Source organism: Ovis aries, chromosome 12 (assembly GCF_016772045.2).
Source record: "Ovis aries strain OAR_USU_Benz2616 breed Rambouillet chromosome 12, ARS-UI_Ramb_v3.0, whole genome shotgun sequence".
In the NCBI taxonomy this organism is placed as follows: domain Eukaryota; kingdom Metazoa; phylum Chordata; class Mammalia; order Artiodactyla; family Bovidae; genus Ovis; species Ovis aries.
This window is the reverse complement of record NC_056065.1, coordinates 50,200,619-50,224,154: the sequence shown is the minus strand read 5'-3', so window position 1 is coordinate 50,224,154 and position 23,536 is coordinate 50,200,619. Positions and strand designations below refer to the sequence as shown.

Here is a 23,536-nt window from a genome sequence, read left to right as displayed (position 1 = left end):
CTGCATGTAATCAGAAACCACAGGTTACCAAAATGGTGTTAAAAAAATATTTCCCACTGAATGACAGCATAGCTAAAGCCACACTTGGAGGGGAGTTTACAGCTTTAAAGGCTCAGTTTGAAAAAGAAGGAAGGCTTAAGGTTCCACCTTAATAAGAAGCTAGAGTTAAGAAGGAAGCAACCCCAAAACCAACAAAAGGCAGGAAATGACACAGGACAGAAATCAGTGCAATATAGGCAGTGTATCTTTAAAAGTTTAAGGATATACAATTAACCGGCCAGAATCAATTTAACAGACTGCCTGAATGATGTCAAAAGGACGCCAGTAACTACGATAACTCTCTGGTTGCATGTGAAGTACATGAGCAGAGAGTGTAGTTTTGAATGATAATACAGCAAGAGAAGTAAAATACTGGGGTGAGACCTTTTCCAGAAATGTTATGTCTTTTGTAGTAAATAGTAACTGTCACAGGTAAACTGAACTTGGCTAAACAACCCGCTATCTAACAGTTCCAGCAGGCTCCGTTCAGGAGACCTGGGCCTACAGGACTGTTCTGCCCTATGCAGCATGAGTGCTGGTCAGTCATCAGTCAGGGGGCGCGTGTGCGTGCACAAGTGGACACAGGTATGTGTAACATGCGTGTTTAGATTAGGAAACCCTTGGGGGAAAGTGCTCAAAATGGAAGATGGTTCAGAAGCAGAGAAGAGAATGAACTATGGCATGCTGATACGGAAAGAAGTGGGCCACCAGCTACTACACAGTGACCCAAGTACCCAGGATCCTTGAAAACCAGACACTACCATGACTTAAACCCAAAGGCTTCCTAATGGTAAAAGTGTATCAAGGCCTGTCTTTGATTTCACTTTCAGAGTATCTCTGGCCATTACTGTAGCCAATCTCATAAAACAACTACTGAGAAGATGCAAGTGTCCACAGCACACAACTAATGCCTGGCCACAGCACATATGACTGTGACTTTATTGATGAGAATGTGTACCTGTGTGTCCAGCCAGCTCACGACTCACACGTACATTCCCTTCACGAGTTTTCAGATTGTAAATGGAGCAGATGTTATCCAGGCCTCCGCAAGCCACGTAGTTCCCAGAAGGGGCATAAGCGCATGTCATGACCCACGAGGAGCGCAGCGGGATGGCATGGACCTGAAGGGCAGAACACACATGATGTGAGCACGCAGGTCAGACACATCGCCTACCAACACTGTGATCCTGCTTCTTGTCTTCATCTGTCACTGCCCCAGAGGTGACACAGCAAGACGCTGGCCAAAATTAGTTTGAAAATAATTTTTATCAGTGGCCAAATGAAGGAAAAATTGAATCAGAAATTCAGTGCTGCACAACAATTTAATGTAGAGTTTTTATTTTAATTGCTGCACTGCTTGGCTTTTAGGATTAGTTTCCTGACCAGGGATCAAACTCTGGCTTTTGGCAGTGAAAATGTGGAGTCATAACCACTGGCCCATCAGAGAATCCCAAATGCAGGTTTATTAGTCAGGCAGGCACTTCAGGAATACCAGCAAAGCCTCCAAATCGAAATTACATATTAAGAAGAAAACATTTCATTGGCCTAACAAAATGACTATAAAATTAATTCACAAACTCAAGTATTTTTAGTGAAGTAATCAAACTAGACATTACTATAATTAATCCTACCAAGCCCCTGCCTGTGTCTGCGATTTAAGTACCACAATCTTTTTATACACATTTGGTATTCTCTAGCAAAATACAACTGAATTTTGTCTGCTATACACATTTAGACCAATGACAATATTTTTTTTTATTCAGTAAAGATTGAACAACCTTGGATTAAATTTTTTAAATAATTTATACTTTAAAATATAGTATCTTTCAGATTATTTACTGTGAAAACTAGTCACTAATGGAAAACTATACTTTTGCATTTTTAAATACAACGAGATTTCCCATGAGCTAAAATTGGATTCCTGGCTCCTAGAAACATGGAAGAGGCCCTCCCTCCACCTGCTTGTAAGGAAGACCAACCATGGCCTAAGAGTGCAGCCTGGCAGCACAGGCCACACGTGCCAGCTACGTGACCAGGTTTCCATCTGGCCCAAACAACTTTACTCTAAAAGCGACACCCCTGTGCTCCTCCGCCCTCTCCTTTACAAATTGTGCATAAGTGAACCCAGAGTTTAAACACCCGCCTTTGCCCGGGCTGGTCTTCAGGGCATGGTCTGCAGTGCCTACCTTGTTTGTGGTGTAGCTATCCCAGATAATAAGTTTACCATCCTGCGAGGCACTGACTAGAAGCCTGGAGCAGAGAGACAAAAGCAAACTCATCAGCAACACTGGAGCCTCCCCAAAGACAGCAAATGAAAAGTATATTCTCACGACAACTAATACATACTTCAAAGTTACATTCCCTTTAGATAATCCCCAGCAAAGTTCTAATTGTTAGACCAACTCTGAAAGCATGAGAAGAAAACACCCTCACAGGTATGAGTGCAGGCCCAGCCGCAGCCCCTCAGCTATTCAGATAAGACACGCTGGTTGCCTAGAGCTGCTCTCTCGTGGTTTCTGGTCACCATACACCAGATCTGAAGCCTACAGATCTTTCAAGAGTCAAGGTGGTAGGAAATATTTAGTATATAATTTTATGTTCCATTTTGACACATAAAAAGCATAAACATAAAGGACTAATAAGTTTTTAGATACTCAGAATTTATAACCCATTTCTCACCACAATGGGAATCCAGGTCTCCTAGAACCATGAAGGAACTGGTTTCCCACCTGCCTTGAAAAGAGATGCCAATCTAAAGCACAGCTGTGCCTGGTCCCACAGAAGAGCCTAACGAACATTTTCTGTGCCAAGTTTCTTGCTCCAGTCAGTTGGGCTAAGTACAGACCGCGTGTGATGAAGAGGTGCTTTGTCTGCATTTGCAGAGATGGACAGGATGTTGCCAAAGGAAAGCATGACCAATAGGCAAAGGAACTGCAAACGCAAGTACTCCAGGAACCAGCCCCTCCTGGACAACCTGGGGACCCTGCCCTACAGGCGACGCTGCTCCAGGACGGGCGAGAAGGTACCCACGGAGAGACCTGTCAGTAGGGTGGACAAGGAGAAGGGTCTGCCGTTTCAGAGACTGCATCGAAACACGGTCTCAACCATCTCAGACACAAGTGCATTTGACTTCTTGAACTGCTCAAACCTGAAGGTACCATCACTTGAGTCACTCTGACAACTGACCTTATGTTCTGATGCACAGACTCCTTCACGTGGAGTCTGGCAGGGAATACACATGTGTTCAGCTCTGCATGACAAAACTAATTCCAATGCAGGCTCCAACTCTATTATTTTGGGGATGCAATTTCTTAAAGGAAATCCCTGCCTTGCGGTGCAGTTATAAATACATCAGGCACTTGAAAGACCCTGTGTATCAGATCAAGGGTCACTTGGCAGCTCTATTATTTTCAGGCCCCTCTAAGTACAGGTTGGCTGGAACATCAGAGCCAACGTAAAGAAGCTCATCCCCTGGGAAGGTCACCTCTGAAAAGGTCTCCTCGTCAGAAAGCTTAATATCTGCTGACGTGCCCAGGGTTGGAACCTTTAAGCAGCCCTGATCCCCCAGAAGGTGAGAGAAGACACACCTCTTAATCCCCAAGAGGACTGCCATGAGGCCCTGGCTCCTTCTATCTCCCACTTCCTTGGAGCACAGAGGCAGAGCCAGGAGAAGGCCCAAAACCCTAGTCTGGGTCCCACGGCCTCCCCTTCCTGCACACTCACAAGCCTGGATGGATTAGCAGTGTTTCCCTCTCAACTGTATCACTTTGGCAGATTTCAGAAAAGGGAGAAAAGGTTTAACATTAATTCACATGATTGAAAGAGACTCTCAAACATTATAAAAAGTAGACTTCATATATAAAAATTATAATATATTGATAAACATATTATAAATACACATATAACATGTACTGACACAAGCGCGCCCACACACCTCACTGTTGGGCATCTCCTACAGCTTTATCTCCCCTGAAAAATTTCTAAATTTATTCACTTGTTTTTAAAATATTTACTTATTTGGCTGTGTCAGGTCTTAGCTGTGGCACGCAGGATCTCCAATCTTCGTTGGAGCATGTGGGATCTAGTTCCCTGACCAGGAATCAAATACAGGCCCCTGCACTGGGAACGTGGAGTCTTAACTACTGGACCACCAGGCAAGTCCCTCTCCTATAGTTTTAAAATACAACCAGCTAACTAATGCGATAGTCTGAGAATACCCATGAACCACACAAATATAATAAAATAACTGGTATTCCCAAATTATTATTATGACTCATTAACCCTGAGTCATGAAATAAAGTTGTATGATAAACTCTGATGCCTATGAAGATGCCATAAACAAAATGTACATCCGAAACATTAAAAAAAAAAAAAATTCTGATGTTAAAGAAGAAAATTTTACTCTCCAGAAAACATGGCTATCTAGGGGAGAAAAGTCTCCAAAGGGCTCTGGATAGCAGGAGTTGTCCTTGGTATCATTTTTTGTTTTCCTAGTTTATGATTATGAAACAGCCCTTGTTTAAGGGCATTATACCAGTAATTGCCATTTGAAAAGCAGCTGTACAACACACGTCCATGTACCCTACACTGTCCAAGAAAGTGAACAAGCCAGGTGGTGCCCGGCAGCCTTCCTGGTGCTCTGCCTCAACCTGCTCCGTGGGGACCACGACCCTGAACTGGAGCTGCTGAGTCCTCACGTTTGCACCTTCCACCACTGGATTCCCAAGCAGAGTTTGTGTTCGAACCAGAGGGCATGCAGAGCCTTGAGGATGTGGTCAGGACACCTGCATGATCTAGGGGCTCCCTGCCCTCTAAGCCCCTCTCTTCATTGTCACAGCTCTGGCCACACACTTGCCATAGTTCTTCAAACACAGCTCTCGGTCACCTCTCAGGACACAAGTGACTGTCCATCCAACTTCCTGTCTAACCAGGACATTGATGTTAACACAGATCAGGAAAGACCCCAAGGGTAAGACACTATATGACTGCCATCTATTTTTTGAGAGAAGTAGTCTAAGATGGATGGATTAGTAAGGGCAATTTTCCTTTTTTCCTCTTCTATTCTTTCTGATCATTGCCATCATTAACAGGATCTAAGTTAGCTCTCATTTGCATTTGGAATTATATGGGATACTGTACAGAACAAACTAAAAATAGAATCTTTTGTTCTATAGCTGTTGACACACTAAAGCAGCCAATTTCACGAACAAAGAAAAAAAATACCAAGCAGAAAATTCCTGACAATTAAAACATGAAAAAAATGCAACTCAGAGAAAAGCATCTGATGCTCAAAGTATAACATGTTAGGTATCTGAAAAAACACATTACAGTCACAACATCACATGGCTTTTTCTTTATTTGGGAGGAAAAATGGAGAAAGATTCCCAGTACCATCCAACAGGAAGACAGAAGGAGCTGGATGGATTTCATTTCAGCAATGCTATAGGTGAAGGGACGAGGAAGGGGAAGGAGGCCCAGAGAGCAATGGTGACTAGTCACTTAGAAAGAGGTGTGAACACAGGCAGAATTCAAGGAACAGAGGGATCACTAGAGAAAAGGGGGTGGGGCGGGCAGGCCAGGGAGAGGCAGAGAAAGCACCTCTCATGTACATGCTCCGTGCCCCAGTGCAGGCCCTCAGGAGACACGCAGCACTGTTTTAACTCTCCCGACACCACATGGACTGGCTTCTGATCACTGAACCAGGTCACCAAAACCAGGAGAGGGTGTGGTCATGAGGCCACCAGAACAGGCTGGAAAGAAGAGCCATGGCACAGTGGGCAGGTCACCCCTCAAGGTGACACGGAGGGGATAGGTCAACCCCCAGGGGACACAGAGGACAGGCACCACCCCACCTGAGGTGGCACGGGCACTGTGCCATGGAGCTGGGAAGACAAAGTTGAGGGGAGGGTGGTGACAGGGGAACAGCAGTATGGCCAGCTGTCCTGCCTGCTACACGTCTGACAGCAGTGCCCAGTTTTTCCTTTACCAATCCCAGCCTGTGGGCTCCGACCATCCCCCCACCATGAATGCCCACATGCCCGCGTTCCCGCCCACACACCTGGAGTCGGTGCCCCAGTGCATGGCATAGATCTTGGCCAAGTGTCCCCTCAGCGTCCTCCTGGTGCGCATCTGGATTCTTCCCACAGGGTCAATGTTGTTTGTGATCTTAAAAATAAGTTACCAAGAATTAACACTATGGGAGGCACACTCTCCCCCCGCCCTCACTGCCAAAGTCTCCTTCACACCCACTCTGCTCAGTAACACCACCACAACAATGGCTGTGCCTGCCTGGCTCCTGCCAGTTAGCCCAACCTCGCTCCATCGTGAGGCCCCAGCCCAGGCGCAGCAGCTTGGTGCTGGCCCAGAGCCTCCTCCCCCCACCCCCATCAGCGCACTAACTGGCCATCCAGGTCCAGTTCCTCCTGCCTCTGTCCGGCCCTCAAAGGCTGTTCTTCCTCCTAATTACAGCCTCCTCAGTTACGTCACCATCTAACAGGGCTCCAGGAACATAGACTGCTTGGTGCTGTGTGTGCTGAGCTGGACAAAAGTGGTCATCTCTTCTGCACTCTGGAGTTTAAGGGACAAAATTGCATGTGCACCTACTGTTCACCCAACACACAAGAACCTGATGTTCATGACTCTGGGTCGACAAATGGTAAGTGTGTCACCATAGTGGTCTTTAAAAAATGTAGAGTCCGAGGTGCATCTGAGAATTCACATGTAGGTGATCCCAGCAATCTAACTTTAACTTATTGTTTAACCCCAATTAAACAATAGCTTCTAAAGCATTGACATGATATAAAAAAATGTAATCATCCTCAACAGAAGAAGGAATATAATTTTTCTTTCACATTTCTGTTCATTGTTTGAGACAAAAAAATTTTTTTCAATGAGGTGAAATTCACCATCTGAAAATATATAATTTAGCAATATTTAGTATATTCACAACATTGTTCCACTGTCAGCGGTATCTGGTTCCAAACCATCTTCATCATCACCCCCAGAGGAAGCTCCTTATCCACCAAGCAGTCATTCCCTACAGCCTCCTCCTCAACCTTGGGTAAGCACGAATTTATTTTCTGTCTCTACATGGTGATCTGTTCTGGACAGTTCATATACACAGAATCACACAACATGTGACCTCCTCTCACTGAGCACCCATGTCTTAAGGTTCACCCTTCTATAGCTGAGTAAGTCCCACTGTGTGGACAGCCTGTGCCTGGCTCTGCTCTCATCCCCTGAGGGCACACAGCTGCTGGGAGCATTCATACACTGGCTGGTCTGCGCATCAGCTCTAGTCTCTGGGTATGTACCTAGGAGTGGAGCCATGGGTCATAACTTGGGTTTAAATCTCTGAGAATCTGCCAAACTGGACTTTAGAAACTAAAGTTCTAAGGCAGACCTAATTAGGGAGGGAGAGGAACTTCAAAACATCCATATAGAAACTGTAATAAGATTTACGACTCTGACCTCTGTAAGAGGACATAATTACTTAAGGCTAGAGAGGTATTTATGTTTTATCTAAAACTTACCACAGCCTATGCCCAGCATTGACAGTGACCTGCAAATGAGAACCTTCACCAACAGGGGCCCCACCCTTGCTGTGCACCAAGTCAGAGCAGCTCCTTCCAGAGGCCCAGAGCAGACTCCACAAGCACCAGCCTCTACAGCAAGTCAGTGACTCTGCATCAATGGTCCTTACCTGAGAGAGAGTCGCGTCTGCACACGCCTTCCGAGCATCCTGGGAAATGACAAGGACAATGGGACATTAGTGCTGCTCCCAGAACAGGCTCCCCCAGACCCAGGACGCAGTCTCAGTTAAAGTGAAAGTAGCTCAGTTGTGTCCAACTCTTTGCGACCCCATGGATATAAAGTCCATGGAATTCTCCAGGCCAGAATGCTAGAATGGGTAGCCATTCCTTTCTCCAAGGGATCTTCCCAATCCAGGGATAGAACCCAGGTCTCCCGCGATGCAGGTGAATTCTTTACCAGCTGAGCCACCAGGGAAGCCCAGGAAATACTGAAATGAGTAGCCTATCCCTTCTCCACGGGATCTTCCTGACTCAGGGTCAGGGTGTCCAGCACTGCAGGAGCATTCTTTACCAGCTGAGCTACACAAGGGAAGCAATCTCAGAGCCTCTATCAAGAGCCTCCCCACCCTGCCTCAAGCCCAGGGCATGGTGGACACAGAACCAGCCACGCACGGACACATCTCAGCCTGCAGATCCCCGCCCCTGCAGATCACCCCTCAACTAATGCACAGCACCCCTTGCCCGCACCCCTGCCTGCAGACTCCAGCACCTCCCATAGCACTGCACCTGCGTCCTGAGTCATGGGGCCCGAGAAACAATGTCTAAAAGCACTGAATGGCCAGCCCATGGAACTTTTCTTCTAGAATGTTAACTCAGGACTGTGTTTTCAAGCCTAACAATCACTGATGCTGACCTCTATGGAAAAGAGCAAAGGGTCTGGAGTCAAGGCAACCAAATCTCTGGCTGGTCACATCCTGCTGCTTGCTTTCTTATCTGTGAAATGACCTTGTGAAACAGGCAAGAAATGTAATAAAAAGGGATGTTCCTGAAGCTAATGAAGACGTCCTTGTTGTTCCTAAGCGATCCAAGCTGCTAGAAAATAAATCTGGAAATCTCAAATCTGGATATGACTTTTACAAACAAAAAGCCACACACTATGAAGGGAAATGAGACACTGGTTTGAAAGGGTAAGACTCTGAGTGTAGGAGTGGGGCCCAAGAAGAAAATTTGGGTGTAGGAATAATTTTAAAGGAAACTGACAACTTCTCATAAAACTCTGCCATTGTGTAGCCATCTGCCCACCTGCGCTCACTGATACACATCTAAACGCTCATGTGAACGCTCCTGAAGGCGTCCAGGAGACCTTCTCCAGGGGCCAACAGCCTCACTGCTAATTATTTTAACTTCAAGAAGCTGGTGGTAGTATTTACCAACCTAGAACATGGAGACATACTCAAAAGAGATTGCTATTATAAATGTACCAAATAGCTAGATTCCAAATTCAACTTAAATTATCCTATTAGAAGCCACTCTGCTCCGTTAATTCTGCCTATTTAATTACACAATTAAAACAGGATAATTATATAATTGAGTATTTCTGTGCCAGCACCTACTCTGGTGTCAGGACCAGGCGGAGGGGAGATCCCAAGCAGCAGGTCTCCCATGCGTGGTTTTGTTACGGTCCCTATGTTCAGTATTCACTTCTGAATACCGTTCTTACTGATGTTATACAAGGCTTTCAATTTTAAAAAAGACAAGTATTAAAAAAAAAAAATTTTTGGCCATGTCATATGTGGCCTGTGGGATCTTAGTTCCCTGACCAGGGACTGAACCCAGACCACCACAGTGAAAGCCTGGAGTCCTGACCATAGACACCAGGGAAGGCCCTGGGTGGGACACTAGACAAGAATTAAAGGAAAAAGCAAACCAAAGACATAAGCAGCTTCGCCCTGGTTAGTGTCCAGAGATTAAAATGGATTTTGTGATGTCCACAGCAGACTGTGATGACACAAGAGAACAGAGAAAAATCATTTTAGAAACTAAACACAGGACCCACAAGTGCTGGTGTAAAAGTCTGCAGCACTCCTCAGGACAAGCATCTACACTGTGGAGAGAGCCTTCTCATAGGAGCCATCTCTGCAGCTGCTTAAGACTGACAGTGATGTTTAGCACTCTTCAGACTCAAGTCCAACTAAACAGCCTGGGGCAATGTTCACAATGGCTTATTGTTTAGCCAAGGCGGTCTGTCTGTGCTGAGAAAAATCACCACCGTGCCCCTCCGCAGAGGAGATCACCCTGGCCTACAGTCAGTCAGGCCATAGCTGGGTGGATGTCCCGCCAGCACAGGACAGCACGTGGTGAGGCCATCCACCTGGGCCACAGTAACTGCAGTGCCCGCACATGCCACACGGCCTGGGGTGCTCACTGGCAGGGTTAGCCCTGGAGCTCTCCTTCATCTGTCAGAAGCTCGTGTGTCTAACACGTACCACATTTCAGTCAGCGTTCTTCACTGACACCACCACAGGTCAGATGAGACTGTGCCTTGGGGTCTTTCAGCTGAAATACCAATCTAAGAAAAAGAGACCCTCCAAGCGTCATCCACCATCTCCTGTTGGACTCATTGTGTCTGCATTCTTTAACAAGCACGTGTTTCTTGGGCAAGCAGGAAAAAAGGTTTTCCTTAGCTAGAGAAAGTCTTCCTTCCATTCCCGTTTGATGTACTGCCAATTCTGTTTTGTGCAAAGAAAAAGAAACCAGCAGGGCTTCAAAGGCAGGGCTGTTCAGCTCTTTGGCTCTACCTGTGGACTGTCCATGGGGAGGGGAGGCCACGAAGATGCCAGAGGTGCACACTGAGGCAGTTTTGTGCTAGAGACACTGAACTGGCAAGACTCGCACCGAGAGTGTGCAATAAATGTACTTATTAATTACATGTCAATATGGTAATCTTATATATACTGGTTTAGATACAGTTGCTAAAAATTAATCCTACTGGTTTCCTTGTACAGTTTTCAAGTCCATACATGGCTCACAGGACAGACCTGTCCCCTATGAGGAGGGCTGCATGTGCTTCACAGAAAATGGGTTAAGATGCAATACTCACTTTCAACCTTAATTTTTTCCCATAATATTTGGATTTTTTTTAAACCTATACCATACAAACTTTATTTGCTACAAATAGATCTGAACCCACTATTTATGAACAACAATTTGTTGTTAGAATAACAAAGTTCTGATTTCTATATTCCAGAGTGTGGCTGGACGTATTAAACAAATCTGCTAAGTCTTCCTTATTCTTATTGAGCTATATTGTATCTTTTAACTGTTGAGACTGGAAATTCTTACAGTAGAAGGATCTCTTCTGTCTCCTCTTTGGTGCATATCTCAAATAATCCCCTTATCTTTTCTCAAGCTCAGTTAAGAAGCTGGCTAAAATGACACTGGTCTTTCCTTCCAATTACCATCAGGCCCTTAGAGCATATAATTGGTCATTTAAAAGGAAATAATTAGGTTTCCCTTTGAAATACCCGTGGCTCTGAAGCATGCCTCTGCAAACCCACCAGCAGACTGCATGGAGGGGTGGTGAGGAGGTGCTGGACAACTCTGCAACTGTCCTTCTTTCCAACGGGCAGCTGGACGGGACCCAGCCATTTTTATCTTCAAGTCAGTGTCTCTAACAGCCAAAACCCTCCCTAGGGAGCACTCAAGAACAAATCACCCAAAATTCTATTATTGTTGACACTCTTGCCTTTAAACAAGTTTCCTGCCCTCAACTCAGGGGTCACAGTGGGGAAGCAGACACCACACTCTGTACGGTGGCCAAAAGAAGGTCCTGCAGCTAATTCCCAAGGTTAAGAAAAGAGGCTCTGAAAGATGTCTACCATTTCTATGGAAACATTCTACGTGTATTCAAGCAACAATATACTAGGAAAAAATCCTGAAAATAAGGTACTAGGCCAAACATCTGGATCTATAGTTTCTACATCCTGGGCCAATTAAGATTCAATTTCAATCCGAAACAAGGAATAGCCATTCTGAAACCCATCTTTCCTTAAAATGGTAACATCACACCTGAAATCCAAATGATTAATAAAATGAAGCATACAGGTAGTTTACGTACTCTAATTTGGTTTTTAAGCTGTTCGGCCTCCTGCCGTAACTGGTCAAGTTCACTCATCTTCTAATCTTAGTGCTCTTCAAAGCCACCTCAACGAATCTGAGATCTGAAAGAGAAAAACATGTACCAAAAATGAATAAACAATGACTGAGTCATTTAATGAAGCTGGTGAGAAAAGGGAATCGAAATTTTGAGAGCTGTGGTTTCTTTATAAGTCAGAGAACTTTTCTTTAGTCTTCATGAGAACACATAAAATGCCCACAAGGGCTGGGTCAGCAGAGTTTAAGTACTCTTGTACATGAGTCTCGAAAAATGGCAGTGTCCAGCAGACAGCACAGAAGGTGGTAGTGGGCTGAAAGAGAGAAAGTCTGTCTAGAAGCAGTTTTCACCAAGGATCTGGACCTCACTATAAACTCAAGAACCTAAGAGTGATGTTTAGAACAGCTCTCACATGAAAACTCAGGGCAGTTAGTTCAGGATGGGGCACAGCGGCCACCTGGCAACCTAGCACCTCAAAGGCATGTTGATGACCCTGAACCCATGACTGCCCAGGGGCAATCCCAGAAGGACTCAGCTTGGTGTCCAGCAGGCCTCTGATTCAGGACAACTTACTCTCCCACCAAAATGGGCTCTGGGATCCCTTCCAGGCACAGGCCCAAGAGGGCTCAGTACAAGCAATCCTGCTGCCTACTCCTGCCCCAGCCCCACCCCTAGGCTCATGAGACACTATTCTTGAAATCACTGTCAAAACAAAATTATCTGTTAAACAAGAGATGTATTTTCCCAGGGGAATGCCATAGTTGGGGGTTGCATTTCTGACCAAGAACATAGCTGTTAAGTCAATCCTAACTGTGACCAACAAAGCCAAAGAAACAATCACAAACATCTTTTAATCACTTAAGAACACAATTAGCTCCCACCTGCAAGCACAGCATATTGCAAGGGCCTCAATTTCCTATGCAAATACAGAGGGGGAGATTCTTCCATCCTCGATTTTGTGTGAAAGTCACAAGGTTATTATAATATATACCAGATATTTAATTAAAAGTGTCCCTCATTTTCTTGAGACTGGAGCACATCTGGGGGAAATTATCTGGATGACCCAAGAAACACAGTTGTTAGTTCCCTGACTTTAGACTTTCTTTTCCCTCACAAAAAATAATTGTGATATAGTTTGTATTGATGTATATTTATTGAGAAAATAAGAATACTTTCCCCAGTAAAAAGCACCTTTGAAAAGGATGTTACATCCTGGTTGCTGCCCTCACCTGCCCCTGCAGCCCTGGTCTATTCACGGAACAAATCCCACTGGCTGCTGGGCGCACCGCGCAGGAAGCACAGAAGTACTGGGATTCCAGAGACAGCAAGGCCCTAGCACTGACCCTAAAAAGGGGTCCGCACCACTGCCAGGAAAGGACTAATGGGTAGGGCCGGACGTGGGACTGAGGCATCTCAGTAGGACAGTCAAAGGCAGGGGAGGCAAGCCCAAGTGACGAGAGAGGCGCTGCTTCAAGGGGGTGCTGTAAGTTTCACTCTCGCAGACCCCCGGCACCTCCCTGGACAAGTGGAGCTCAGCTGAAGCTACCCTCTACGATAACTGGGCTGATTCTCTCGTCTTCACATATAAACTCAAAGGACTGCAGCTGATGAATATTAATGTGTGAAGTAACAGGGCCAAGAGAACACGAAATCATTTCAAAATAGAAAGCTGTGATGTGCCCCTAAGCTTCCAGACTGTGCTGCACACCCCACCCTCCTGAGCACGTGCATCCACACGTGATCAGTTATTATCATAAGGAACAGTCCGCTGAGTCGAGGGTAGTTTTGCACCAGTAACACCACCCCCCATCAGTAAACAACTGTTCTTAGTCTGTGGATAAGCGACTTCCTTCAATCCTTCCAAAATCCACATGAAGAAAACTAACAACTAACGTTATCATGAGGTACACTGAATTAAATGGTGAGTTTTAGTCAATAAACCATACATTCTGATCTTAATTTAAACACCAAAAAGCTGAGCTAGTTTTTAAGTAAGGAAAACCCAATAAACTCCTAGGATCAAGATAAACAGGTCAAGACCCAAATTCTAGTATTAGGTGGAATCGCTCTTGAGATCTTAAAATTAAATATTTCTTTTAACTAGATGCTCTTTTTTACATATTATAAAAGAATATATACATGATAATCATCCAGACGTATTGCTTCAAACTAGAGAAATTAACTTACTGAAAACCTAAATATCTTTAAAATGACTAACTCCAATTCAGTTACCTCACAAAATTTCAGAAGCAGTAACAGTACTTGCTGACTTCAACCTTCAACCACAAGCAAAGAGAATAAAACCAGATCTATTTCTTTCATCATTAAATTATTAACATTGCCTTTTGATTACAGTTCTGTCGATGGTCAGTGTCCACAGTTAAATCTCAAGAGACTCAAAATTCGTATTTGTTAATATTTAAAGAAAAGGTGCTCAGTAGTGTCCCACTCTTTGCGACCCTGTGGACTGCAGCCTGCCAGGCTCCTCTGTTCATCAGATTTTTCAGGCAAGAACACTGGAGTGGGTCGCCATTTCCTTCTCCATGGGAATCTTTCCCACCCAGGGATAAAACCTGGGTCTCCGGCATTGCTGAAAGATTCTTTAACCAACTAAGCGACCAGGCTACTACCAATAAGAGTCCAGAAAGGTCCAAAATTTTTTATCTTACAGTCTGGTGAGAAAGAGAAACTACTGGCAGACATTTAAAACAAAATTCAGCCATATTCTATATTCTGCCATGTTGAAGAAGGTGTCTGTAGAGGGACCTTCCCTGATGAGCGCTACCGGGGGGCCCTGGGGTTCACTCTGACCTGGCACTAACCAGGGCCTCCTCCTTCCCGGGCTAATGGATACTTAACTGGCCTCACAGGATGTGCACGAAAGGACCAGGCAGTGAGGACTCCCCCAAAGAGAAGCCGGCACCCCAAGGAGAGCAAGGAGCATGCACACACGTGCAGAACAAACTGAAAGGAAGCAGAACAACTCTGAACTCCCACAAACTGAAACCCCAAATGCTCTTTTGTGGAGAGACAGCAAATGCAATAAATGGGGTACAGGAATGTACATAAAGGATGAAACTTCTCCTTTTGTGTCTATAAAAAGACTACACATCTATGCTCACATAAGTAAGCAATCTTTTCTACATACACGAGAAAATGTTAATGGTTATTTTTGGAGAAACACAGGAATAGTGGGCAGTTCTGATTTTTTCATATTATCATATAAATATGTATGGATAAGAGAAAAAGAAAAATTACATATATGTATATAATATGTATACATGTAAGTTAACCAGTTATCTGGGCCTTGAACCAAGAAGCACTTACAATTTTTCCTCCACTTTTCAGTTAAAAAAAAGAGAGCAAACTAGTTGATATTAACTTTTTACTGGATGAACTACTAAATATCACTAATAACAATAATGAAGACAGCATAAAAACCCTGAAAAATGCCCATTATATGTGAAATGGAAAACAAATGTGTGTCTAATAATTTTAGCTATTTTAAGACCAAAACATAAGAACAGCATTTTTGTTAGAATTACTGGCTATACTTTTCTCTTTTTTCCAAAGGCTGGATATGCCATTCAAATTCCTTTAATGACAAAGACGAATGAACACTGAAGGTTTCACTTACGTGTGGCGTCTCTGCTGCTCTCCTCACTGTCCTCAGTCCCCCAGAGCCTCCAGGAAGCCCACCATCGGTTACGTGGCCTAGGCTCCTTCTCTCCTCCAGGGCCAAAGTCACAACTAAGTACTGGCCATGCTGACTCAGCACCCTGATCAGTCTAATCCACTAAGACAGGACCTGCTGAGAGCCTCACTTCTGTTCTTTGTGACCCACATCTGCCACTAGCTTTCACCTGTTTAGGAAACATTTTCCACAGAAATGTAAAGTAAAAGCAAGTACTGTGAAATGATATGTGCAGCAGTGGCTTCGAGCAGCTTCACAGCCTAGCAAGAGCCCAGTCCTCTCCACTGTATCAAAGTATAATTTGGGTTTTGGTTCTGTACAGACAAGGAAGGTGACGTCCACCCCTCACTCTCCAGTCTGGTCTGTGAGTGCAGGGATGGAGAAGAGCACTAGTGAGACCACTGCAAAGGGCTCCGGAAGCCTTTCTGTGATCAGTGATCAGATCACGAAGTGCACCCTCCACAAAGGAGCCAAGAACAGGTGGGCTCAGCCCACTGAAGGGCAGGCAGCCAAGACACCAACCACCAGGGCCCCTGCTGCACGTAACTGCCTGGGGAAGCAGCAGCCCTGATGGTACCCTGTGCCCCAGGGGCAGGAGTCTGCTGACCTGTTTGGCCAAACGGGCTCCACACCTTACCTCCAAACAAAGCAGCATTTGGAGAGAGGAGTTTGCATGAGGCATTTAAACCAATTTCACCAGCTTTTCTTTTTTTCCCCTTCATTACCAAATCCAAGTTAATCTCTGAAATTGAGGCAGCACAACTCCACAGGGCAAGGTACAGGGCACAAGACACCTCCTCCCAGGGCACCCCCAGGCTTCCCCAGGGTGGGGAGTAGATGCTGACAGAGTTAAGAATAAAATGCTGGGTCTGAAATTCGATTTAAAAAAACTGAGGAGGGAAACAGGAGGGCATAGAAAAACACATCCAGCCAAAACTTGGTAATTGCTTTAGTTTGGTGATAGGAGGTCCTTATGCTATTTATTAACTTTTTCTATGTTTCAATTTTCCATTAGAATAGTTTCTTTTTGAATGTTAAGAGACCTTGAATCGATTTAAAATCCAAATGTACAGAAAAAACCAGGACAACCTGAATATGGTCTGGGTATCTGATGACAAGGAGTCGCAGCTCTTCTGTTCGTTGTCACAATGAAGCTAAAACCCATAACCATAAGACGTGCTTCTTACTTCTGAGGGAAGTGAGACTCTGATAGAAAGAAGGGAGGTTAAACAAAACTAGGAGAGTTTTGTTCGAGCTGCATGATTTTAGGTAATATTCCTCTTTTAATCTCTGTTTGAACATTCTCTTAGTAATTTTTTTTTAAAGTCATTTTTTCTTGGTACTGTTTGACTGCAAGTATATATGCAATTTGTCATGTGTCTCATTTTAAAAATATAGACGCATAGGTATTCCTCAAGCAGATCATATTGTATTTTGACATGGATCACGCTGCCATGTTAGCTGGTTGTTTCTGGTTGTTTCTGAGAGTCAGTCCCAATAATGCCCAAATTTGTCTGAACAACTCAATGGTTGACCCTGGAGGCTTATATGATTCAAAAGTGATAAAAAATAAGTTTTGATGAAACATTCGTTATCTTCTAAGAAGTATTCAACACTCAGTAAGCCATAGTTAGCTTTTATACAGGTAAAGATGGTAATGGAGACTAAGACAGGAGATCCCATTACATCTACAATTCTCATCTGGCTCCGGATTTAAAAAGCATCCAGCAAATTCTTACACATGTTCTTTGACACTGTTACATTTTCTTAGAATGCAATGACTTAGGACTTCCCTGGTGGTCCAGGGGATAGGAATATGCCTGCCAAGGCAGGAGGCATGGGTTCCATCCCTGGTATGGGAAGATCCCACATGCCCCAAAGTCAACTGAGCCCATGGACTGCAACAAGAGAAGCCAGCCCAACTAGAAAGCAGTCCCTGCTCACCCCAACTATAGAAAGCCCACACACAGTAACGAAGACTCTGAGCAGCCAAAAATAAGATAATAAATGAAAAAAAATTTTTTAAATGCAATGATTTAAATAGTCTGCCCCCAACATCTAAGCTATCTCATGAGATTTTCCTGTTTCTCAATTTTCTGATGCAAATTTTATTTATTTTGTAGCCAAACCACATGGCAGATATGTGGGATCTTAGTTCCCCGATCAGGGATCAAATCCACAAACCCTGCATTAGAAGTGCAGGGTCTTAAGTGTTGGACTGCCAGGGAAGCCCCCCAAATACAAGTTTTTAAAGAAAAAGCACAGCCCCCATTTAGTGTTTACTGCTAGACAATGCATACAGGGGAGACTTGCTCTCACATTCTACATTTAAGACAATGTAGCATAGCCTCCTTCTCAATCTACTATCTAAGGCCAATTTAAGCATATTCCCTGAAGCATCAGTACAACCTAAAAATCTAAGCATTCTCACCAGAAATCAATTGATACAATGATGATATATTAGTTCTGTAAATAGAAAAAAAAGATACAACATAGACTCTATTGGGAAAGTGAATTTACCTATTAGAGCTACAAAGGTCTGATTGGCTCCAGGTCCCCAGCTGATGTTCTCTAAGCAGGAAGAGGAGTCTCAGTGTGTGCTGAATCACTTTAGTCCTGTCCGACTCTTTGCGACCCCATGAACTGCAGCCCATCAGGCTCCTGTCCATGGGATTCTCCACGCAAGAATACCGGAGTGGGTTGCCATGCCCTCCTCCAGGGGATCTTCCTGACCCAGGGATTGAAACCACATCTCTTATGTCTCCTGTGTTGGCAAGCAGGTTCTTTACCGCTAGTGCCACCTAGGAAGCCCCTTCAGTTTACTACCTTTTGAAAATAAATGTTCTCATACTTTCAAATCATAATAAAACATACACAGATAAATTCACAAAGTCACTGACAGCCAAAAGCCACTTCCACGCAAACTGAATTTCTGGGAACCTGTGTATCAATTTAAGAAACCCATGCACACCGACATCAGGGGAGAGGAAAAGCTCCTGGTGCCATGCAGGCATCTGGTCTGCTGCCTGGAAGTGGCTCCTACATCTTCCAGAACACACTTCCCTGGTTTCCCAAGATCCGGCACCAGTCCTTGAGTGAGAAGGACCATCACAGGGCTAAAGGCACCCAGAGGGGTTTACTGTCTAACAAAAGCTAACCACACATCAGGAACTCCCCAGCATTCCAGTGGTTAGGACTTGGCACTCTGCTTGTCAGGCTCATGTTTGCTCTTTGGCTGAGGAACTGAAATCCCACAAGCTGCTCAAAGCCACCCTCTCCCACCAAAATAGTTTCTTTAAAAAACCAACCGTGTACCTGGAGACAGTAGGAAAGTACTCTGGCTCCGTGGACAGACTGCAGAGCACACAGAAAGTAAAAAAGTACCTTTTGTAACGCCGCTCCATCCTCCCTACACAGAAATGGTATCAAGTACTGCCGATTCCCTATTTTGTTTACTAAAGCCCATTACTTAGAAGGCACTATCTAGTTTTACCACCATACAGAAGGTAATTATGGTTCCTATGCAATGTCACATTTGGAAATAGTAACTTTTCTATCTTCAAAATAGTAAAATGCAAATAAAGAATTTACATTTCATAATAAAACATCTGATAAGAAGCATGTTATAGAAAGCTTTTAAAAAGTTGCAAACATACTGCTATTGTACTGAATAATTTAAAACTCAGATTTATTTAACCTAGCACATGAATACTATTTTGTGCCTGCTAAGAAAATTCTTGAACCAGAAAGGAACATGCATCTCAGTCCACCTTGCATTTATAGGTAACAAAGCACTGGAGCAGACCTAGGAGACCCCAGGGCCCTGGCAGCACTGCACAGTGGGAGCCGAGGAGCCCAAGCAGGCAGGGTGCAGGGTGCAGCGGGCGGGTTCCAAAAGGGGAGAGCCCACCTGCTGCCCAGAGCCCACCTTTGCAGGCTGTCTCCCGCACAACCTGTGCGTCCAGGAAGCCTCTGCGGCTTCCAAATGCTCATTGGCACATGGGGAGACTCCCCTCGCCCAGTACTCAGGTCTCCCCAGCCTCCCTGTAAGAGTCAGGAAGTTCTGATCTAACGATTTCAGAGCCAAATTTAATACACAATGGATGCCATCTAAAACGCCTGCACCCGGAAGGAAGGAAGGGCTAAACGGGAAAGGTGGTCGGACTGAAGTCAGCCGCACGCGACAGAGGCCCCTCTGAGGGGCTGCCACCCTCACGTTGGGGGAAGACTGCTCTCCACCATGCCACATGCACACCACTGCGCAGATAATCTGTCTTTACACTCACTCCCGGCAAACTACGATGAACTCCACTGGGTGTCCCGCGTGTCTTAGCAGGCCTTGCTGGTGGAGGCAGTGTGGCTGCACGTGGCAGGGGTTGCACATCCATCCCCCAGGCCTGATGCTTGTCGGCAGGTGTAACCCCTCTGTGTCTGGCTTTTGGTCTGAAAATGGAGACAGAAACAATCCCTACCTCACAGGCCACAAGGACTCAATGAGGATCCACAAAAGGTCCTTAACAACTGACTGAACCACAGTGAAGTCTCACTAAATAGAACTTGTTACAAAAGCAGTTAACAGGATTTTCCACCTGAAATGATTTAGTAACAGAAAACCACCTCTTCCTTCACCTGCCACACTTCCTACCCAGCCAATGAAACAGGTCTCCACAGAGGTGGAACTATGCCTAACAGTGGCTGCCAGGGTAACTAACCAGGGACTCATCAGATTGAGGCTAGGCAGCTCATATGCTAACTGTTCCTTCAGTTTAAAATATCTTTATTGAAAGTAAGTAACACAACAAAACAGATAGTTTGATACATTCTGAAACATTAACACACCTCTGAAATCACACCTCCCTGAAGACAACTAACACGGCCACACCCCAAGTCTCCTGAGCCCCTCTGTAACTGCCCCCCACCCCCCAGCACCCATGCGTCTGCTTTCTGTCACTTTACACAGGCAAATCCCACAGGATGCACCCTCCTGTGCTCTGGCTGTGCACCCTCAGCATGGTCTCTACAGGGACACCTGCCCTCATCCCTCCTGGGTAAGCACCAGGAGATCATGCGACCAGCATGCACTCAGCATATTCAGAAACTGCCGAGCTGTCTTCAGCGTGGCTACACCGTTTTTCAGGCCCCCGTCCGTGCGCTGGACTGGCCGCACGCCCTGGGTGCACTTGGTGCATCTTCTCCACTGTAGCCACTGGAGTAGGTGGTTAGTGGTGTCTCGATGTGGTTTTAATTTGCATTTCCCAATGGCTAATAATTCTGACCATCTTTTCACATGCTCATCTGCTATCTCATTATATTCTCTGGTGAAATGTCTGCTCAAATCACTTGCTTTTGTACTGGGTTGTTTTCTTAATACTGTATTTTAAGAGTGCTTTACTTATTCTGGACACAAGTTACCTAGAAGACATGTGATCTGTTAATATTTTCTGTGGCCTGTCTTTTCATCCTCTTCAGTGTCTTAGAAGGATCAGGCATTTTTAAATTTGCCGCCAAGTCCAATTTAAAAATGTTCTCTTTAATGGACTGTGTCTTTGATGTCACTAAGAAATCCTTGCCTCAGAATTCCCTGGCAGTCCAGCGGTTAGGACTCCATACTTTCACTGCTGAGGACAGGGTCTGATCCCTGGCTGGGGAACCAAGATCCCACAAATTGCATGGTGGCAAAAAAAAAAGAAAAAGACATCCTTGCCTAACCGCAAGTCCTGCCTGGAGAATCCCAGGGATGGCGGAGCCTGGTGCAGAGAGTCGGACACGACTGAAGTGACTTAGCAGCAACTTAGCAACCCAAAGTCTCAATGATTTTTCTATGTTTTCATGTAGAGGTTTTCTAGTATTAGGCTTTACGTTAAGGTCTATGATTCATCTTGGGTTAATTCCTGTCTGTGGTGTCAATTTCACCTTTTACATATGGATACCCAACTGTCTGAGCACCTAACTCATTCAATTTACTTTTGCTTTCTAATTTTAAATTATTTCAACTTGTGAAGAGTTGGAAGAAAAACATAAAGAACTGGATGCCCTCACCTAGTTACCCCTAACAACTGCGACACTTATGCTTTATCTCTCCCACCTCATACAAACGTACTGGAGTTTTTTCTGGATTTCATGGCTTCACCTTCAATCTGTATCATCAGCTGGTACTCCAACTAAGACTTGATTACAAAGAGGCTCTCCCGCTTTCTCCTGGAAGAAGTTGGAGAAATACTGCTCTTGTCCAGAATGTAGATCATCAACTCCAGAACCTCACCCCTTCATGCTGAACAATGGAGGGAACCTTGGAAGAAAACATCTTTCTCTGGATCAGTCTAGTCTGAAAACCAGCACTGGCTTAAAAAAGAGATGGGCAAAACTATAAAAAAAAAAACAGGTTCTTAAAAAGAAAAAAGAAAACCCTGGAGAAATGTAAACATTCTACTCTAAAAACTGATAAAATCAAATTATATCAAAATTACCTTAATTCAGAAGTGCTGCTGGTTTCTGTTCTCCCAAACATGTAAAATTGTCTGCAACAGAGAAAAGGCTGTATTTGCATTGATTAAGGTTGTGAGGCACAATATTCCACACACTTTAAGAAGCCATGAATTCGCCCCTTCCTTGTCACCATTTCTTTCCCCCGAATCACTGAACAGTACTTTGTATTAACAGCGTTAAGTTCTTCAATGTGGAAAAGAAGAAAAATGATCTCAATTTCTTAAAAAAAAAAAAAAAAACCCACACCTTAAAAATGCCTTAGGGAAAATACTTTGAATTAAACTGAAAAGAATCAGGGGGAAGGTGTTACCAGAAAAATTACAGCAACAACAAAAACAGAAAAATCACTGTAATTCAAGACACTTCTAAGATTAACCTCCCCCAGATGATCTTATGTGAATGTCCCCTCAGTGCAGTCAAGTCCACCTGGACAGACACCCTGCCCACCCCTCCAGCCCACTCCAGCTGCCTCGGTACCATCCAAAACGGACCTCCTGTCCAGAATGCCAGGGCAGAAGACATGGCAATAAGCCTCCAGACCTGCCTCTCATCATACTGCAGCCAGTACAAAAATAAATTCCATTCTAGATTTCTTTGGAAATGCTGCTTGTTCTTTCCCAGAAACTAAGTTTCGATACATTTTAACATGCTCTGGTAATCTCTCCAAATGATACTCTGTCTGGAAGGGCCACTTTGGGATGTTTCGCAGGTTACCTCCTGCCTAGTGATCAATTCACTATTATGCTTACAAACTCCCATACATGCATCTAATCTGGGCGCTGGGACAGGCATCAACAAGCTGAAATGTCCCCCAGCTGAACTGTGAATTCTAAGGCATTTATTTAACAAAACAGTTTTACTGTTGAATTATGCTGCATATGTTATAAGCAAGCACATACTATTTATCCAGCAATAAAAGTTAAGTATGGAAGAAACAGTGCGGCGATTCCTCAAAAAGCTAATCACAGACCCACCGCACGACCCAGCAATTCTACGTGCAGTTATACGCCCGAAGAACTGAAAATAGGCACTCAGTCCCCACACATGGATGTCCACAGCAGCGCTAGTCACAGCTGCCAAAAGGTAGCAACAGCCCAAATATCAGCAGATGAACAAACAAATGAGGCCCAGCCAACACAATGGAATCTTGTTCATCCATAGAACAGAATGAAGTGCTGATACAGGGATAACACCTTGAAAACATTACGCTATGTCAAGAAGCCGGACACAAAAGGTCACATACTGTATGGCTGTTTACATGAAACACCCAGAAGAGGCAAACCCACAAAGACAGAAGGCAGGGGGTTGCAGGGACTCTGTGCACAATAACAAGGACACAGGCTCCTCCTGGGGAGATGGTGTTCTGAAATTAGGGAGACGCAATGGCTGCACAGCTCTGTGAATTACTAAAATGCCACTGATTGTCCACTTCAAAATGGTTTTATGAATTTTACCTTGGATGAGAGGAGGAAAAAGTGCTGTTAACGGGTGCATGGAAAAACAAAACCAGGGACTCCCCTGGTGGTCCCATGGTAGAGACTTCGCACGGGAGGCAGGGGTTTGATCCCTGGTGAGGGAAATAAGGTCCCACATACCTTGGAGGCCAAAAGATCAGAGAGAGGGAAGAGAGGA

General features: G+C 44.6%; 1 protein-coding gene across 22 annotated transcripts in view; it reads right to left on the bottom strand.

Annotated features, from left to right (window-relative positions):
- GNB1 (G protein subunit beta 1) overlaps nucleotides 1–23,536 on the bottom strand; it is a 75,928-nt gene that overhangs the window by 10,473 nt on the left and 41,919 nt on the right. For 11 of the 22 annotated variants that reach the window (XM_060396559.1, XM_060396565.1, XM_060396560.1 and 8 more), the window contains 6 exons: nucleotides 21,886–21,936; nucleotides 11,689–11,791; nucleotides 7,742–7,780; nucleotides 6,098–6,204; nucleotides 2,226–2,289; nucleotides 998–1,160 (listed from right to left, as the gene is read on the bottom strand). In XM_060396559.1, coding sequence (XP_060252542.1) covers nucleotides 998–1,160; nucleotides 2,226–2,289; nucleotides 6,098–6,204; nucleotides 7,742–7,780; nucleotides 11,689–11,745 — 430 coding nt within the window. In that variant the 5' untranslated portion in view covers nucleotides 11,746–11,791; nucleotides 21,886–21,936. Of the gene's footprint in view, nucleotides 1–997; nucleotides 1,161–2,225; nucleotides 2,290–6,097; nucleotides 6,205–7,741; nucleotides 7,781–11,688; nucleotides 11,792–21,518; nucleotides 21,617–21,885; nucleotides 21,937–23,536 lie in introns of all 22 variants that reach the window. The other 11 variants (XM_060396566.1, XM_060396564.1, XM_060396556.1 and 8 more) reach the window with 2 other exon arrangements.